Consider the following 19,481-nt stretch of genomic DNA (forward strand, 5'->3'; position numbering starts at 1 on the left):
ATATGAACGTGTTGAAAGTACACTCAGTGGCCACTTTATTAGGAACTATTTCTAGGACATGAATCCCCCCCCCCCCATATATTTTGCCCCTAAACAGCCTGATTTCTAATGGCACAGATTCAAAGAGGTGCTGATAACATTCCCTAGAGACTGTGGTCCTTATGAGCGTACTACAATCTCACCGTTGTTGCAGAGTTGTCAGCTGCACATTCATACTGCATCTTATTTTGTACCCCATCCCAAAGATGCTCTATTGTACTGAGTTCTGGTAACAGTGGAGGCCACTGGAGTACACGGAACTCATAGGGGTAGATGTACTAAGCAGTGAAAAGAGTGGAGAAGTGAGACAGTGGAGAAGTTGCCCATAGCAACCAATCAGTTGCTCTGTATAATTTTATAGTATGCAAGTAATAAATGTTACTTCAATGGTGATTGGTTGCCATGGGCAACTTCTCCACTGGCCGCTCTTTTCACTGCTTAATACATCTCCCCCATTGTCACGTATGTGGAACCAGACTGTGAGGATGTGTGCTTTATAACCATAGAGCAGATGTATTAAGCCTGGAGAAGTGATAAAGCAGTGATAAGTGCAAGGTGATAATGCACCAGCCAATCAGCTCCAATATGTAAAATTACAGTTAGGAGCTGATTGGCTGGTGCGTTATCACCTTGCACTTATCACTGATTTATCACTTCTTTATCACTTCTTCAGGCTTAATACATCTGCCCCATTGGGTGTTATCCTGCTGGAAATAGCCACTAAAAGGTGTGTAGGCTGCAACTACTGTATAAAGTAATTCACAGCAACAATACTGAGGTAGACTATGGTATTTAAACAATTGGTTTTTAGAGGCCTAATGTTTACCAAGAAAACTTTTCCCAAACCACTAATCTAATATTATCCTCTGACCTAATCACATTAACAAGGCATTTTTCATCCACAGAACTGCCACTCACTAAATGGGTTTTTGTTTTTCATTTGTTTTGTACATCATTCTATGTAATCTCTATAGACTGTTGTACATTAAGATCCCAGATGACCAGCAGTTTTTATGATATTTAATGTACTCTGACATTAAAATTTATTTTAGGTCATTCTGGTGTTTGGTTTGAACAACAACGGAAACTCTTGACTGCCTCCATGCTTGTATGCACATGATTGGCTTATTTAGCTATTTGCATTAACAAACAGGTGTACAGGTAGGTGTACCTAATGACCACTAAGTTGATACAGGAAAATGGGCTCTAACTATATGGCCATTGGAGGGCTAGAACCAGCCTTCAAGGGTGCAGTTGGACAGCTCTACTGTATATCACTAATGATTTCACCTAATCTCTCCTGACACTTTGTATTGGTCACTTACCCAGCTGGACTCCCATCATTGCAGGTGATGGACTGATTGATCAGAAGGTGCAATTTCATCTCCTCATCCAGACGTTGTGCAGAACATGGGTACAATGACTGTGCCAGGCTCTTTATCTGGGCCATGAAATTGTCCATATTTCCTTCTACAGCAGTAAAATCCAATGGGAAGCTCTCTCCACCCCCTTCCGTTCGCTCACGGCTGCTGGGTACAAACTGTTGCCCACGTCTCCTCCAGCTCTTCCTGCTCCCTGCAGGGACTACACTGAGCAGGAGCAACAGAGTCACACACATCCCCCCGGCCATGCCAGGCACAGAGTGCCACCCTGCAGAGAAGTGAAAACCAATATTAATCACAGCTATACATAATGGAATAGTACCGGTAAGTAGGCAAATGCTATTGGCCTTATCTGTATGTTCAACTTACTGTACAGATGTCCATACAAACAGAAGAAGAACACATACTGAGAATTAAATTAGGCATAGTGATACTGGGCAGTTATCCTTATATACAGAATAAGAGCAGGTATTGAGGAGTACATATTGGAAATTTGTCCATGCATAAGTCTTTAATGCAATTCGTGGTAGCATCCTCAAGAATTTATGCACCATATCCTATACTGTGATACCATTAAGGAATTGAAGGACTGAAGGAAACTTTAAACCCGCAGCCTCAAAATTGTAAATACAGAATTATGTTACATTTCTTGAAATGCTGAAGTATGGGATTATATTCAAGCCATGTAACATTGTACATTAAACATTTATTCCACTCAGAGCTATGCTCGGGGGATGTAATTAATTTGACGGCGGTCAGGATACAAACGCCAGAATCCCAGTGCGCAGGGACTATTCGCACTCGTGGGTGTCCACAACACTCGCGGAGTGAGAATATAACCTGTGGCGAGTGCAGCGTGGCGAGCCCGCAAGGTGACTCGTACCGCTCACCCCGCTGCCGGCATTCTGGCGGACGGGATGCCGCTGTCGGGATCTTGACAGCTGGCATCCCGCCCACCGGTAACAAATGTATTCCGCGCTCGGCACAGGTTACTATTCCCAATTGTAATCCACATGTGTGGTAAAGTATAAAAAAGTAAAAAATAAATATATTAAAACCAAAAACTTGTGTCGAACAGTGTCATGTTGATCGTTTGACCCTGTCGACCTAATGCATGTCTACCAGTAGTGGTTGACCTATTGACTACAGACCTTTTTAGTGAGGATCTATAGACCAGATACCATGTGGACCCCGATTTTTGGTTTTGGTTCGAATTCATCATCATGAATTGGTTTTGGCAAAACCACCCTCAAGTGTTTTGGTTTTAATTTGGTGTTTGGACTGGTTCTGCATTCCTTTAAATATCAATTAAAAAATAAATAAATCAATAAACAAACATTGATAAAAAAAAAACTAACAACCCAAAATAAAATAAAAAAACAGCTAAAATCGTGTAATTTGGACCCGTTCACATGCAGTTCAAAACCAGAGTTTGGTTTTTAAATCAGAGTTTCGAACTGACAACAGACCTGAGCAGGAACTCGATTCGACTCGGAACCCCTAAGTTCAATGTGTTCATTTTCCAGGAAAACCGAACCACACATCTCTAGTATATATGGGATTTATAGAGATAGATAGATAGATAGATAGATAGATAGATAGATAGATAGATAGATAGATAGATAGATAGATAGATAGATAGATAGATGCTGCAACAGGTCCACACTCACGCATAATTATCCATTATGCTGGGGTAGCAATCCAAAAAAGGCTGGAATACCAGTATCCATATAGTTCAATACAAACAAAGGGATAGGACAGAAATGTTGATCCTGTTTAATGATGACAGTTTACTAAAAAAAAGATTTGTTACTGCTTTGCAAGACTGGCGAGTGCAACTCTTAATTGAATTATATATTTATTTATTAATCCCCCCCCTTCCCCACCCCCACCCTCACCCCATCAGCCACAACATTAAAACCACAGACAGATTAGGTGAATAACATTGATTATCCCCTTACAATGGCACCTTACAAAGGGTGGGATATATTAGGCAGCAAGTAAACAGTCAATTCTTGAAGATGATGTGCTGGAAGCAGGAAAGATGGACAAGCATAGTGTCTGAGCAACTTTGACAAGGGCCAAATTGTGATGGCTAAGCGACTGGGTCGGAGCAACTCCAAAACTGCAGGTGGGGTGTTCCCGGTATGCAGTAGTACCTACCAAAAGTGGTCCAATAGAAGAACAGGCGGTGAACCAGTGATGGAGTCATGGGTGCACAAGCCTCATTGATGTCTGTGGGGAGTAAAGGCTAGCCTGTCTGGTCAGATTCCACATAAGAGCTACTGTAGCAGATATTGCTGAAAAAGTTAATTCTGGCTGTGACAGAAAGTTGTCAGAACACACAGTACATCGCAGCTTGCTGAGTAGCCACACACTGGTCAGAGTGCCCATGCTGAACCCTGTCCACCGCAAAAAGCACCTTCGATGTAGCCTTGTTTCATTGTTGCAGCCAAATAGAACTCTTCATGGCAACTTTATTTCCCAATGTCAGTGTCCTCTTTCAGCAGGATACTGCGCCCTGCAACACCTCAAAAATTGTTCAAGAATGGTTTGAGGGGAATCCAGTCAAGATCCAGGCGGTCGTGATCCTGGCAGTCAAAATACCAATGCCGGGATACCGACAATACTCGGCAGGGAACAAAAAGCGGCCCTGGAAAAAATAAGATTTTACTTACCGATAAATCTATTTCTCGGAGTCCGTAGTGGATGCTGGGGTTCCTGAAAGGACCATGGGGAATAGCGGCTCCGCAGGAGACAGGGCACAAAAAGTAAAGCTTTTCCAGATCAGGTGGTGTGCACTGGCTCCTCCCCCCATGACCCTCCTCCAGACTCCAGTTAGGTACTGTGCCCGGACGAGCGTACACAATAAGGGAGGATTTTGAATCCCGGGTAAGACTCATACCAGCCACACCAATCACACCGTACAACTTGTGATCTAAACCCAGTTAACAGTATGATAACAGCGGAGCCTCTGAAAGATGGCTTCCTTCAACAATAACCCGAATTAGTTAACAATAACTATGTACAATTATTGCAGATAATCCGCACTTGGGATGGGCGCCCAGCATCCACTACGGACTCCGAGAAATAGATTTATCGGTAAGTAAAATCTTATTTTCTCTATCGTCCTAGTGGATGCTGGGGTTCCTGAAAGGACCATGGGGATTATACCAAAGCTCCCAAACGGGCGGGAGAGTGCGGATGACTCTGCAGCACCGAATGAGAGAACTCCAGGTCCTCCTTAGCCAGAGTATCAAATTTGTAAAATTTTACAAACGTGTTCTCCCCTGACCACGTAGCTGCTCGGCAAAGTTGTAATGCCGAGACCCCTCGGGCAGCCGCCCAAGATGAGCCCACCTTCCTTGTGGAGTGGGCCTTTACAGATTTAGGCTGTGGCAGGCCTGCCACAGAATGTGCAAGTTGGATTGTGCTACAGATCCAACGAGCAATCGTCTGCTTAGACGCAGGAGCACCCATCTTGTTGGGTGCATACAATATAAACAACGAGTCAGATTTTCTGACTCCAGCTGTCCTTGCAATATATATTTTTTTAATGCTCTGACAACGTCCAGTAACTTGGAGTCCTCCAAGTCACTTGTAGCCGCAGGCACTACAATAGGCTGGTTCAGATGAAATGCTGACACCACCTTAGGGAGAAAATGCGGACGAGTCCGCAGTTCTGCCCTGTCCGAATGGAAAATCAGATATGGGCTTTTGTAAGATAAAGCTGCCAGTTCTGACACTCTCCTGGCCGAAGCCAGGGCTAGAAGCATGGTCACTTTCCATGTGAGATATTTCAAATCCACCTTCTTTAGTGGTTCAAACCAATGAGATTTTAGAAAGTCCAAAACCACATTGAGATCCCACGGTGCCACTGGAGGCACCACAGGAGGCTGTATATGTAGCACTCCCTTAACAAAGGTCTGGACTTCAGGGACTGAAGCCAATTCTTTTTGAAAGAAAATCGACAGGGCCGAAATTTGAACCTTAATAGATCCCAATTTGAGACCCATAGACAATCCTGATTGCAGGAAATGTAGGAATCGACCCAGTTGAAATTCCTCCGTCGGAGCACTCCGATCTTCGCACCACGCAACATATTTTCGCCAAATTCGGTGATAATGTTGCACGGTTACTTCCTTCCTTGCTTTAATCAAAGTAGGAATGACTTCTTCCGGCATGCCTTTTTCCTTTAGGATCCGGCGTTCAACCGCCATGCCGTCAAACGCAGCCGCGGTAAGTCTTGAAACAGACAGGGACCCTGCTGAAGCAAGTCCCTCCTTAGAGGTAGAGGCCACGGATCTTCCGTGATCATCTCTTGAAGTTCCGGGTACCAAGTCCTTCTTGGCCAATCCGGAACCACTAGTATCGTCCTTACGCCTCTTTGCCGTATAATTCTCAATACTTTTGGTATGAGAGGCAGAGGAGGAAACACATACACCGACTGGTACACCCAAGGCGTTACCAGCGCGTCCACAGCTATTGCCTGCGGATCTCTTGACCTGGCGCAATACCTGTCCAGTTTTTTGTTGAGGCGAGACGCCATCATGTCCACCATTGGTCTTTCCCAACGGGTTACCAGCAAGTGGAAGACTTCTGGATGAAGTCCCCACTCTCCCGGGTGAAGATCGTGTCTGCTGAGGAAGTCTGCTTCCCAGTTGTCCACTCCCGGGATGAACACTGCTGACAGTGCTATCACATGATTCTCTGCCCAGCGAAGAATCCTTGCAGCTTCTGCCATTGCACTCCTGCTTCTTGTGCCGCCCTGTCTGTTCACATGGGCGACTGCCGTGATGTTGTCCGACTGGATCAACACCGTTTTTCCCTGAAGCAGAGGTTCTGCCTGGCTTAGAGCATTGTATATTGCTCTTAGTTCCAGAATGTTTATGTGAAGAGACGTTTCCAGGCTCGTCCATACTCCCTGGAAGTTTCTTCCTTGTGTGACTGCTCCCCAGCCTCTCAGGCTGGCGTCCGTGGTCACCAGGATCCAATCCTGTATGCCGAATCTGCGGCCCTCCAATAGATGAGCACTCTGCAACCACCACAGAAGAGACACCCTTGTCCTTGGAGACAGGGTTATCCGCAGGTGCATCTGAAGATGCGACCCTGACCATTTGTCCAACAGATCCCTTTGGAAAATTCTTGCGTGGAATCTGCCGAATGGAATTGCTTCGTAAGAAGCCACCATTTTTCCCAGGACTCTTGTGCATTGATGTACAGACACCTTTCCTGGTTTTAGGAGGTTCCTGACAAGCTCGGATAACTCCTTGGCTTTTTCCTCCGGGAGAAAAACCTTTTTCTGAACCGTGTCCAGAATCATCCCTAGGAACAGCAGACGAGTTGTCGGCATTAACTGGGATTTTGGAATATTCAGAATCCACCCGTGCTGTTTTAGCACTTCTTGAGACAGTGCTAATCCCATCTCTAGCTGTTCTCTGGACCTTGCCCTTATTAGGAGATCGTCCAAGTATGGGATAATTAATATGCCTTTTCTTCGAAGAAGAATCATCATCTCGGCCATTACCTTTGTAAAGACCCGAGGTGCCGTGGACAATCCGAACGGCAGCGTCTGAAACTGATAGTGACAGTTTTGTACAACGAACCTGAGGTACCCCTGGTGTGAGGGGTAAATTGGAACGTGGAGATACGCATCCTTGATGTCCAAGGATACCATAAAGTCCCCCTCTTCCAGGTTCGCTATCACTGCTCTGAGTGACTCCATCTTGAACTTGAACTTCTTTATGTACAGGTTCAAGGACTTCAGATTTAGAATAGGCCTTACCGAGCCATCCGGCTTCGGTACCACAAAAAGAGTGGAATAATACCCCTTCCCTTGTTGTAGAAGAGGTACCTTGACTATCACCTGCTGAGAGTACAGCTTGTGAATGGCTTCCAAAACCGTCTCCCTTTCGGAGGGGGACGTTGGTAAAGCAGACTTCAGGAAACGGCGAGGTGGATCTGTCTCTAATTCCAACCTGTACCCCTGAGATATTATCTGCAGGATCCAGGGATCTACCTGCGAGTGAGCCCACTGCGCGCTGTAATTTTTGAGACGACCACCCACCGTCCCCGAGTCCGCTTGAGAAGCCCCAGCGTCATGCTGAGGCTTTTGTAGAAGCCGGGGAAGGCTTCTGTTCCTGGGAAGGAGCTGCCTGTTGCTGTCTCTTCCCTCGACCTCTGCCTCGTGGCAGATATGAATAGCCCTTTGCTCTCTTATTTTTAAAGGAACGAAAGGGCTGCGGATGAAAAGTCGGTGCCTTTTTCTGTTGGGGAGTGACTTGAGGTAGAAAGGTGGATTTCCCGGCTGTAGCCGTGGCCACCAAATCTGATAGACCGACTCCAAATAACTCCTCCCCTTTATACGGCAAAACTTCCATATGTCGTTTTGAATCCGCATCGCCTGTCCACTGTCGCGTCCATAAAGCTCTTCTGGCCGAAATGGACATAGCACTTACCCGTGATGCCAGTGTGCAGATATCCCTCTGTGCATCACGCATATAAAGAAATGCATCCTTTATTTGTTCTAACGACAGTAAAATATTGTCCCTGTCCAGGGTATCAATATTTTCAATCAGGGACTCTGACCAAACTACCCCAGCACTGCACATCCAGGCAGTCGCTATAGCTGGTCGTAGTATAACACCTGCATGTGTGTATATACTTTTTTGGATATTTTCCATCCTCCTATCTGATGGATCTTTAAGTGCGGCCGTCTCAGGAGAGGGTAACGCCACTTGTTTAGATAAGCGTGTTAGCGCCTTGTCCACCCTAGGAGGTGTTTCCCAGCGCTCCCTAACCTCTGGCGGGAAAGGGTATAATGCCAATAATTTCTTTGAAATTATCAGCTTTTTATCAGGGGCAACCCACGCTTCATTACACACGTCATTTAATTCTTCTGATTCAGGAAAAACTATAGGTAGTTTTTTCACACCCCACATAATACCCTGTTTAGTGGTACCTGTAGTATCAGCTAAATGTAACGCCTCCTTCATTGCCAAAATCATATAACGTGTGGCCCTACTGGAAAATACGGTTGATTCGTCACCACTGGAGTCAGTGCCTGTGTCTGGGTCTGTGTCGACCGACTGAGGCAAAGGGCGTTTCACAGCCCCTGACGGTGTTTGAGTCGCCTGGACAGGCACTAATTGATTGTCCGGCCGTCTCATGTCGTCAAACGACTGCTTTAGCGTGTTGACACTATCCCGTAGTTCCATAAATAAAGGCATCCATTCTGGTGTCGACTCCCTAGGGGGTGACATCCTCATATTTGGCAATTGCTCCGCCTCCACACCAATATCGTCCTCATACATGTCGACACACACGTACCGACACACAGCAGACACACAGGGAATGCTCCTAACGAAGACAGGACCCACTAGCCCTTTGGGGAGACAGAGGGAGAGTTTGCCAGCACACACCAAAAGCGCTATATATAACAGGGATAGCCTTATAATAAGTGCTCCCTTATAGCTGCTTTATATATATCAAAATATCGCCATAAATTTGCCCCCCTCTCTGTTTTACCCTGTTTCTGTAGTGCAGTGCAGGGGAGAGACCTGGGAGCCGTCCTGACCAGCGGAGCTGTGAGAGGAAATGGCGCCGTGTGCTGAGGAGATAGGCCCCGCCCCTTTTCCGGCGGGCTCGTCTCCCGCTATTTAGTGAATCCAGGCAGGGGTTAAATATCTCCATATAGCCTCTGGGGGCTATATGTGAGGTATTTTTAGCCTTTATATAGGTTACATTTGCCTCCCAGGGCGCCCCCCCCCCAGCGCCCTGCACCCTCAGTGACTGCGTGTGAAGTGTGCTGAGAGGAAAATGGCGCACAGCTGCAGTGCTGTGCGCTACCTTTAGAAGACTGCAGGAGTCTTCAGCCGCCGATTCTGGACCTCTTCTGACTTCAGCATCTGCAAGGGGGCCGGCGGCGCGGCTCCGGTGACCATCCAGGCTGTACCTGTGATCGTCCCTCTGGAGCTGATGTCCAGTAGCCAAGAAGCCAATCCATCCTGCACGCAGGTGAGTTCACTTCTTCTCCCCTCAGTCCCTCGTTGCAGTGATCCTGTTGCCAGCAGGACTCACTGTAAAATAAAAAACCTAAGCTAAACTTTTTCTAAGCAGCTCTTTAGGAGAGCCACCTAGATTGCACCCTTCTCGGCCGGGCACAAAAATCTAACTGGAGTCTGGAGGAGGGTCATGGGGGGAGGAGCCAGTGCACACCACCTGATCTGGAAAAGCTTTACTTTTTGTGCCCTGTCTCCTGCGGAGCCGCTATTCCCCATGGTCCTTTCAGGAACCCCAGCATCCACTAGGACGATAGAGAAATTTGTACTAGTGGCCCCACATGGGCAGCACCAGAGGTGTACGGTCTAGCCATGGCAGCAGCACCCTCCCCCCAAGACTTTCCAGATAGTGGGCATGTCCGGCATCAAGGGGGAAGTAAATAATGGAAATAAAATTAAATATTATGAGCACATTATATGATACACCTTCAGAATTTAGGAAACTATATAAATCTTTAGAAAGATATATTTTCTTGCTTATTACACCAACCGTATCCCAATCACTATTCACTCAATCTTATATGTCAGCCAAGCAGGCAGACAGAGCATACACTAGATCATCTGCAATCACAGGCTAAGTTATTTTCATATATGCAAATTATTTTGCATCTTATTCATTATGTCTATAAAAAGGACCAAATGTCCTCAAAGAAAACAGGCCCCACGGGTGCGTCGGCCCACCGGGAATCTTCCCTGTAAACCCTATGGCCAATCCGCCTCTGCTACTCGGAATGCAGACACCAGCATCCCGAATAGGAACACCTGCCTGGCGTCGGAATCCCAACCACCGGGATTGTGAACAACCAAGTGCCGGGACTCTGAAAAGGTAGGTTTAAGCTGCAGGAGTAGGGTTAGGGTTAGGCTGCGGCCCAGGTGAGTTAGGTTTAGGCTGCGGGGGGAGGTAAGGTTAGGGGTCCATGTGGGTAAGGCAAGTATACTTATCTGATCGTAAGGATGCCGCGGTTGGAATTCTGACCTCCGGCATTCCCTACCGAGCCCATTTGAGGAACATGGCAAAGAGAGTTCAAAGGTGTTGACTTGTCCTTCAAATTCCCCTGATCTGGGCGCAGCGGGCGATCTCAGGGCTGCGATCGCGTCTGCCTGATTGACACGCAGAGGCGTTCGCGGGGCGTGCCAACGGCGTTAGAACGCCATTGGCAGGGTGCGGTCTGGACCGTTGGGAGGGGGCAGGCCACGTCGGCTGCATGAAGTCACACGCAGCCACAGTGACCCGGGACGCGGCCTGCCAGTGCACAGGTGGTGTGCTGGCAGGGAGCTACTCGTAAGGTACAAAAGCATCCCTGCCGTGCTATGCTTTTTTACCTGTGCGGGTGAGGTAGGGCCCGACATGCCGGGTGGAGTAGCCCTGTGCTGGGCGTCCCCCCGCATGTCTGTGAAACTGATCGTAGATGTGCTAAATTTAGCACATCTATGATCAGGTCTGAATTAGGCCCATAGTGCATTGAGGGTGTGCAGCAGGGATTAGGAGAGACCGGCCACAGAGGGGGCGAGGTGAACACTGAGGTGACCTGGTGCATTCTGGGTCTTTGATACTAATGTGTGTGTCATTATATATTATATATAAATTAAATAATAAACACACGCATATATACATACACTGTACTTTATTCTCTTTTTGTCTGATGTTTACAGTTACAATTACTTTGCATTGAAATTTTCAGGTGGGATTTAAAAAACAAACAAAAATAAAACAGTGCTGTACTTAACATCGGAGGAAAGAAGATAATAAACAAATACTTTAAATGCTTACAAGTAAGTAATACTTTAAATATTGAAGAGATTATTAAAAGATCATGATTTATTTAACATGCATATACTCAAACAGTGATTAGTACATGTAAATTAAATTTTAAAAAAAGTAAAATAATAATCAGTTTCAAAAGAAACAATATGCATGATCCAGTAATCATGCATATAGAAACATATACAATTACAAAAACACAGCAGTGAGCAACGTCAATATTTTCAATAAGCACTTGGTCTTACGTGAGGGCGACACGTTATCCTGAGTAAAAGACTCATTATTATACTGGACAACCAAATTAAAATGTCCACACAACAACAAAAAAGTAACAAGACATATTAACATGTTTTTATAAAAACACCCCCCCCCCCCCCAAAGCAAAAATATCTTTCTGTTAATGATATACCTCATACAGAGGGGAGAGACGATCATGTGCACGTGCCCTTGCGTAATAGACAATTATTATACTAAAACATTACACCCTCTATACAGAGCTGTTGCAAACATACAGTATAGAATGAAGGGGGTAATTCAGACCTGGGGGGGTCATTCCAAGTTGATCGTAGCTGTGCTAAATTTAGCACAGCTACGATCAGTCACACTGACATGCGGGGGGACGCCCAGCACAGGGCTAGTCCGCCTCGCATGCTAGTCCCTGCCCCATCGCAGAAGTACAAAAGCATCGCACAGTGGCGATGCTTTTGTACTTCAGGAGTAGCTCCCGGCCAACGCAGATTTTGCATGCTGGCCGGGAGCTACTCGTCGCTGCCCAGCTTGTAGCGGCTGCGTTGGCCGGACCGAGTCCACAAAACGGCGGCCAAACGCCGCCGTGCAGCTCCCTCCCGCTTAGCGACCGCCTCTGCCTGTCAATCAGGCAGAGGCGACCGCTAGGCAACGACAGCCGTCGACTGTCAGCCACGCACCGGCGCACTGCGGTGCCGGCGCAGTTCTGACCTGATGAACTGCAGCGAGCAATCAGGTCAGAATGACCCCCTGATCATAGCAGCAATTTTTTTTTAGCAGTTGGGCAAAACCATGTGCACTGCAGGGGGGGGGGGCAGATGTAACATGTGCAGAGAGAGTTAGATTTGGGTGGGGTGTGTTCAATCTGAAATCTTAATTGCAGTGTAAAAATAAAGCAGCCAATATTTACCCTGCACAGAAACAAAATAACCCACCCAAATCTAACTCTCTCTGCACATGTTATATCTGCCCCACATGCAGTGCACATCGTTTGCCCATCTGCTAACAAATTTGCTGCTACAATCAGGTCTGAATTGCCCCCCCTAGTTCCTTCCTGAGAATGACATGAGACATTTATAGCCAATGAAGTGGTGTTGAATAATTGTTCACATATAGGGGTATATTTACTAAGCTCCCGATTTTGACCGAGATGCCGTTTTTTCATCAAAGTGTCATCTCGGTAAATCTCGGTCATTTACTAAACACTAATCACGGCAGTGATGAGGGCATTCGTAATTTTTTGCTAGTTCAGGTAAAAAATTACGAATGAATACACCATCGGTCAAAACGCGGCTGTTTAAGTATGAATCTCGGTCATTTACTAAGAAGTGCAAAGCAAAAAAACACAAAACACTGCCGTGAAAAATTACAACTCGTAAAAAAGTCCTAAAAAAAACAGACCTGCTTTTTTTTTCCGTGATTTGAGATGCATGCAGGGATCCATGAGATCCGTGCATGTATATCAGTGGGAAGGGGTGGGAAAGTGCTTATTTTTGCCAAAAAAATTGCGTGGGGTCCCCCCTCCTAAGCATAACCAGCCTCGGGCTCTTTGAGCCGATCCTGGTTGCAGAAATATGGGGAAAAAAATGACAGGGGTTCCCCCATATTTAAGCAACCAGCATCGGGCTCTGCGCCTGGTCCTGGTCCCAAAAATACGGGGGACAAAAAGAGTAGGGGTCCCCCGTATTTTTAAAACCAGCACCGGGCTCCACTAGCTGGACAGATAATGCCACAGCCGGGGGTCACTTTTATACAGTGCCCTGCGGCCGTGGCATCAAAAATCCAACTAGTCACCCCTGGCCGGGGTACCCTGGGGGAGTGGGGACCCCTTCAATCAAGGGGTCCCCCCCCCCCAGCCACCCAAGGGCCAGGGGTGAAGCCCGAGGCTGTCCCCCCCCCCATCCAATGGGCTGCGGATGGGGAGGCTGATAGCCATTTGTGATAATGAAAAGATATTGTTTTTAGTAGCAGTACTACAAGTCCCAGCAAGCCTCCCCCGCATGCTGGTACTTGGAGAACCACAAGTACCAGCATGCGGCGGAAAAACGGGCCCGCTGGTACCTGTAGTACTACCACTAAAAAAATACCCAAAAAAACACAAGACACACACACCGTGAAAGTATAATTTTATTACATACATACACACATACATACATACTTACCTTATGTTCTCACGCAGGTCGGTCCTCTTCTCCAGTAGAATCCAAGGGGTACCTGTTGAAGAAATTCTACTCACCAGATCCATGGGTCCAGGCTCCTCGGCAAATCCAGGGTTAATCCACGTACTTGAATAAATAAAAAAAAACGGTGTCCCGACCACGAACTGAAAGGGGACCCATGTTTGCACATGGGTCACCTTCCCACGAATGCCAGAAACCCACTTTGACTTCTGTCTAAGTGGGTTTCTTCAGCCAATCAGGGAGTGCCACGTTGTAGCACTCTCCTGATCAGCTGTGTGCTGCTGTCCTCACTGACAGGCGGCACACGGCAGTGTTACAATGTAGCGCCTATGCGCTCCATTGTAACCAATGCTGGGAACTTTCTGCTCAGCGGTGACGTCACTTTAGGTCAACCGCAGGGCAGAAAGTTCCCATCATTGGTTACAATGTAGCGCATAGGCGCTACATTGTAACACTGCCGTGTGCTGCCTGTCAGTGAGGACAGCAGCACACAGCTGATCAGGAGAGTGCTACAACGTGGCACTCCCTGATTGGCTGAAGAAACCCACTTAGACAGAAGTCAAAGTGGGTTTCTGGCATTCGTGGGAAGGTGACCCATGTGCAAACATGGGTCCCCTTTCAGTTCGTGGTCGGGACATCGTTTTTTTTTTATTTATTCAAGTACGTGGATTAACCCTGGATTTGCCGAGGAGCCTGGACCCATGGATCTGGTGAGTAGAATTTCTTCAACAGGTAGCCCTTGGATTCTACTGGAGAAGAGGACCGACCTGCGTGAGAACATAAGGTAAGTATGTATGTATGTGTGTATGTATGTAATAAAATTATACTTTCACGGTGTGTGTGTCTTGTGTTTTTTTGGGTATTTTTTTAGTGGTAGTACTACAGGTACCAGCGGGCCCGTTTTTCCGCCGCATGCTGGTACTTGTGGTTCTCCAAGTACCAGCATGCGGGGGAGGCTTGCTGGGACTTGTAGTACTGCTACTAAAAACAATATCTTTTCATTATCACAAATGGCTATCAGCCTCCCCATCCGCAGCCCATTGGATGGGGGGGGGGACAGCCTCGGGCTTCACCCCTGGCCCTTGGGTGGCTGGGGGGGGGGGACCCCTTGATTGAAGGGGTCCCCACTCCCCCAGGGTACCCCGGCCAGGGGTGACTAGTTGGATTTTTTATGCCACGGCCGCAGGGCACTGTATAAAAGTGACCCCCGGCTGTGGCATTATCTGTCCAGCTAGTGGAGCCCGGTGCTGGTTTTAAAAATACGGGGGACCCGTACTCTTTTTGTCCCCCGTATTTTTGGAACCAGGACCAGGCGCAGAGCCCGATGCTGGTTGCTTAAATATGGGGGAACCCCTGTCAATTTTTTCCCCATATTTCTGCAACCAGGATCGGCTCAAAGAGCCCGAGGCTGGTTATGCTTAGGAGGGGGGACCCCACGCATTTTTTTTTGGGATTTTACATTGTTTAATTAAAAAAAAAAAAAATAAGAACCCCAGCACGGATCACACAGATCCGGCCGAGATTGATTGTAAAAAAAAAACGGCAGTGTTTTGCTAATCACTGCCGTAAAAATAGGTAAAAAAAAACGAATGACATCGACATCGGAAGCAAAGAAAAATACGAATACGACAGCTTAGTAAATCCATCGTAATCAATTCAAAAAGTTGCAGTTTTACACTGTCGATGTCATTCGTGATTGAACTTTGACCTATTTTCGGAAATTACGAATCTTAGTAAATATACCCCATAGTGTGTAAGAACAGAAACCGAGAATGATATTAGGTATACTGAACAAATAAAGCAGTCTTTGTATAGAGTGAGTATAGTGCCTCAGAATGACATCCATTAAACAGAATATAAAGGGGATTACTGATCATTTTTTTATAGCTCCAGCATAAAAATAAACATTTTGGGAATAATAAACAGTAAAGAAAGGAAAAAAATAACTTGAACTGTTAGATGTTCAGCAACCACACATGAAGAAACTGCAAGGGAAATAAACCCTGAAATAAATGAAATACCAGTATAACATTTATTAGGGAACATCTATCACGAACATAATAACGAAAGACATGGCCAGTAAATCAGGCAGATAAATTTTCATTTAATCAATGACTAATGAATTCTTAAATGTCTCCCGAATCAAGCTGTCAGTGAAACACACTTCTATATTAAATGTATTTGTATATTTGGTTGTGGTAGTATAAGCACCTTGACCTGCTTTTAGCACCAACTTTCAATAAGAGTTACATCAACATGTATTCTAGACTACAGGAGAAGTAAGGGAAGGAAGACAAATTTTCACCTGGCCTTCTTTTGTGAAATTGAGGACAGATGCTTGTTGATGTGGGTCGGGTAAGCTTGGCCAGCACTAGGGATCAGCGTACCGGTCACTGAATCCCTGCAGCAGAAAGACAGCGGGGGCGGAACACACACACACACACACAAAGCCCCTTGTGGGCTCGCTGCCGGCCCGGTGGCGCTCCCCACAGGTTCTATTCCCACTCTATGTCGGAATTTAGAGGGTTCGGGATGTAGCCATCGGTATTGTGACCGCCGGTCACATAACTACACCCCGTTGATGTCACCAACACAAAGCTTCAAGAAAGAGAATGTTGCAACCATGACTGTAAACTGCAAGAGATAATGGCTAGCTATGGGCCTAATTCATGTTTGTACACAATGGTCAACTATTGTACAATGGAGCGATTATCGGCAGACTGCGCATGTGCTGCAATCATAACGCGCATGCACAAAGGTGCCACTGAAATCCCGCTCACAGTGACGATTACATTGCAAAGTGATTGACAGGAAGTGACCGTTTGGAGCCATCAGCTGGTAGTTTACAGGGACTAGTTGGCAAACCGCAAGCATGTCATGGCCATTTTCGGGGTAGGTATCTGCTGTCAGCTGTGAGTTCGTAAGTACAAATACATGGCTCCTGCATAACTACTGCTGTGTTCAGTCAGCGTAGCCATAGACCAACCCTTAGACACGATGTTCTACGTTCCTGCGTGTAGGCTGCGAGTCCCATCTGTTTGGTTTGTTGCTGGCCTGCCTTTTCTGAATTAAACTGCTTGTGCTGCTTGAGAAGGGGGGTAGGGGGGGGCGGCATTAAAGTCAATCAGGCAGAGGCGATCGCTAGGCAATGACAGCCGTCGGTGCCGGAGCATGCGCACTTCTGACCTGATCACTGCGCTGTGATGAACGGCAGCGTGTGATCAGGTCAGAATGACCCCCTAAGTTACCTCCACCCCTACTCATACCCCACATCTCAATAAAAACTAGCTAAGTAAGTCTTTAATATATGTAACAAAAAACACATGTAATATAAATAAATACCATCGAGAGCTTTTATGCTTTTATAGCATGAAGCCCTATGTGAGGAAGAATAATGAGTTACAAGTTTGCAGAATGCACGGGGTTGTATAACATTTCATCTGATTACAGAAATCTATTTATAAGAGGAACCCCAATGTTGGCAGAATAATGGGGGTAATTCTGAGTTGATCGCAGCAGGATTTTTGATAGCAACTGGGCAAAACCATGTGCACTGCAGGGGAGGCAGATATAACATGTGCAGAGAGAGTTAGATTTGGGTGTGGTGTGTTCAATCTGCAATCTAATTTGCAGTGTAAAAATAAAGCAGCCAGCATTTACCCTGCACAGAAACAATATAACCCATCCAAATCTAACTCTTTCTGCACATGTTATATCTGCCTCCCCTGCAGTGCACATGGTTTTGCCCAGTTGCTATCAAAAATCCTGCTGCGATCAACTTGGAATTACCCCCAATATTTTTTTTGTCATCAATGTGGTAATGAGCTTAGCATTACATTTTTTTTCTTAATAATAATAATAATAATAATAATAATAATAATAATAATATATTACCAAGGCAGCAAAGTGATATTAACTGTCCCTGAGACACTGGCCTGGAGCAGTAACAGACAAGTTACTGCTTCAACCACAAAATAACTGGAAACCAATAAAACGTAATGAGTTTCCCTCTTGTACTGCATGGTGATCTCTCAAGGCAGCAACAAGCTGCTTTTCCTGTAGCCCTGTGGGGAGAAGGAACCAGTCAGTTATAGGCATTGGTATCGGGATTCTGGTGGTTGGGATGTCGGCTGTCAAAATACTGACAGCAGCAACCCGATTATTAAAATACAGACCCAGGATAATTTAGAATACTATCCCTGATACCTAACCCATCTTTCCCGCAGCCTAAACCTAACCCTTCCCTCACCCTGCAGCCTAACCCTCCCCGATGGTAACTAACCGTAACCCTGCCTCTCCTGCAGCCTAACCTTAAAGGTGGGTACATACACACTAGTAGATATATCTGCAGATCAATTGATCTGCAGATATATCTATGGACAGATCGGGCAGTGTGTTGAGCATACACACTGCCGGATCCGTCGGGGACTAACGTCATGAACTGGGCGGGCGTGTACACATGCCCGCCCAGTTCAGCTGTCAACCACCGCCGGCCGCCGCAGCATGTGTACGGGCGGTCGGCCGACCGCCGTACACACACAGCGACACGCCAATATATTGGTAGATATATTGGCCGTCGGCTGTGCTGCGAGACCGACGCGATACGTCTGTGAACGACGGAGTTCACAGACGTATCGGCCGTACACACTGGCCGACGGACCCGCGATATATCGGCCGTTTAAGAGAACGGCCGCTATATCGGCCAGTGTGTATGGGCCTTAACTCTCCCCAGGTGTTCCTAACCCTCCCCTTGGCAGCCTAACTCTTCCCTCCCCACACACACACCTGCGGCTTACCTCTCCTGCGGCCCGTGTAGTCATCGTTCCGGATCCCGGCTGTCCTAATTTAGTTAAATTCAAATTCAAGAGTGAATAAAGTTGTAAGAAAGATGTAATCCATCCTGTATGCATCCTAATGCAATGCCACAAAGGGGCTGATGCTGAGACAGGGGAAGACGTTGCTGCGGCTTATGCCACATTCGCAATTTCTACTCTATGGTAATGCCGCTACAAAGCCCTTCCCTGGGAGAGATCTGTACGTCTGAATGTGAAAGGACTGAGGCGCACACTGTGCCGGGACTGAGATGTTGACATACTGACCGGTGTGTCTTTAGACACATCATTGGTTGCACCATGAAAACATGCAATAGCCCTATGGCAGGTACAGTTTCGCTGTCAGAGTATGGCCTCCTATGTTTATAGTGTAGTGTCTTTGTACAGAACAGCTTTCCACACTGGGCTGTTTCTAGACAATTTGGCTCCCAGTGTGAGCATTAAAAATATGCCCCCCACCATAGAAAAAAACAAAAAACAACATTTTATGTGCGTGCTCCTGGTGAAGGTGCGTGGCCTCTCTAAAATAGGTGTGGCCTCATTAAAATAGGTGTGCTCTCGCAGGAATAGACTACTTTACACCTCAGTTTTTGACCCTGCAACAACAGACCTCGGCCGCCACAGGAGAAAAAAAGAAAAGAAAAAAGGCTTCTAATTACTTTTAAATTATCTACTCGTTGCCATGGGTTTCATGCGCTGGGTGTAATGCTCATTGCCCAGTGTAATACTCATTGCAAAGGATAATGGCTCGTTGCCAAAGGTGTATATTCTCTGGCAATATATCCTGCTCCTCCCGCTTCCATAGTACTCCGCTCGGGAGGGGGCGAGAGTTTTGCAGAAAGACGTGGTTATGTCATTAAGTAAATACTACAGCCCCCAGGCAGAGTACTACCACTAGAAACTGCATGTTGTCACGACACACCTAGTCACCTCCATGCGTCTCTTTAGCTAGCCCCCTATTATCTTCCAGTCACCTTCCA

At 46.5% G+C, this 19,481-nt stretch overlaps 1 protein-coding gene across 4 annotated transcripts in view; it reads right to left on the reverse strand.

Moving 5' to 3' along the window:
* NOTUM (notum, palmitoleoyl-protein carboxylesterase) overlaps positions 1-19,481 on the reverse strand; it is an 80,994-nt gene that overhangs the window by 30,736 nt on the left and 30,777 nt on the right. For all 4 annotated transcript variants that reach the window (XM_063961226.1, XM_063961225.1, XM_063961224.1 and 1 more), the window contains one exon: positions 1,365-1,689. In XM_063961226.1, coding sequence (XP_063817296.1) covers positions 1,365-1,669 — 305 coding nt within the window. In that variant the 5' untranslated portion in view covers positions 1,670-1,689. The remainder of the gene's footprint in view (positions 1-1,364; positions 1,690-19,481) is intronic.

The sequence above is a fragment of the Pseudophryne corroboree genome, chromosome 3 (assembly GCF_028390025.1).
Source record: "Pseudophryne corroboree isolate aPseCor3 chromosome 3, aPseCor3.hap2, whole genome shotgun sequence".
Taxonomy (NCBI): domain Eukaryota; kingdom Metazoa; phylum Chordata; class Amphibia; order Anura; family Myobatrachidae; genus Pseudophryne; species Pseudophryne corroboree.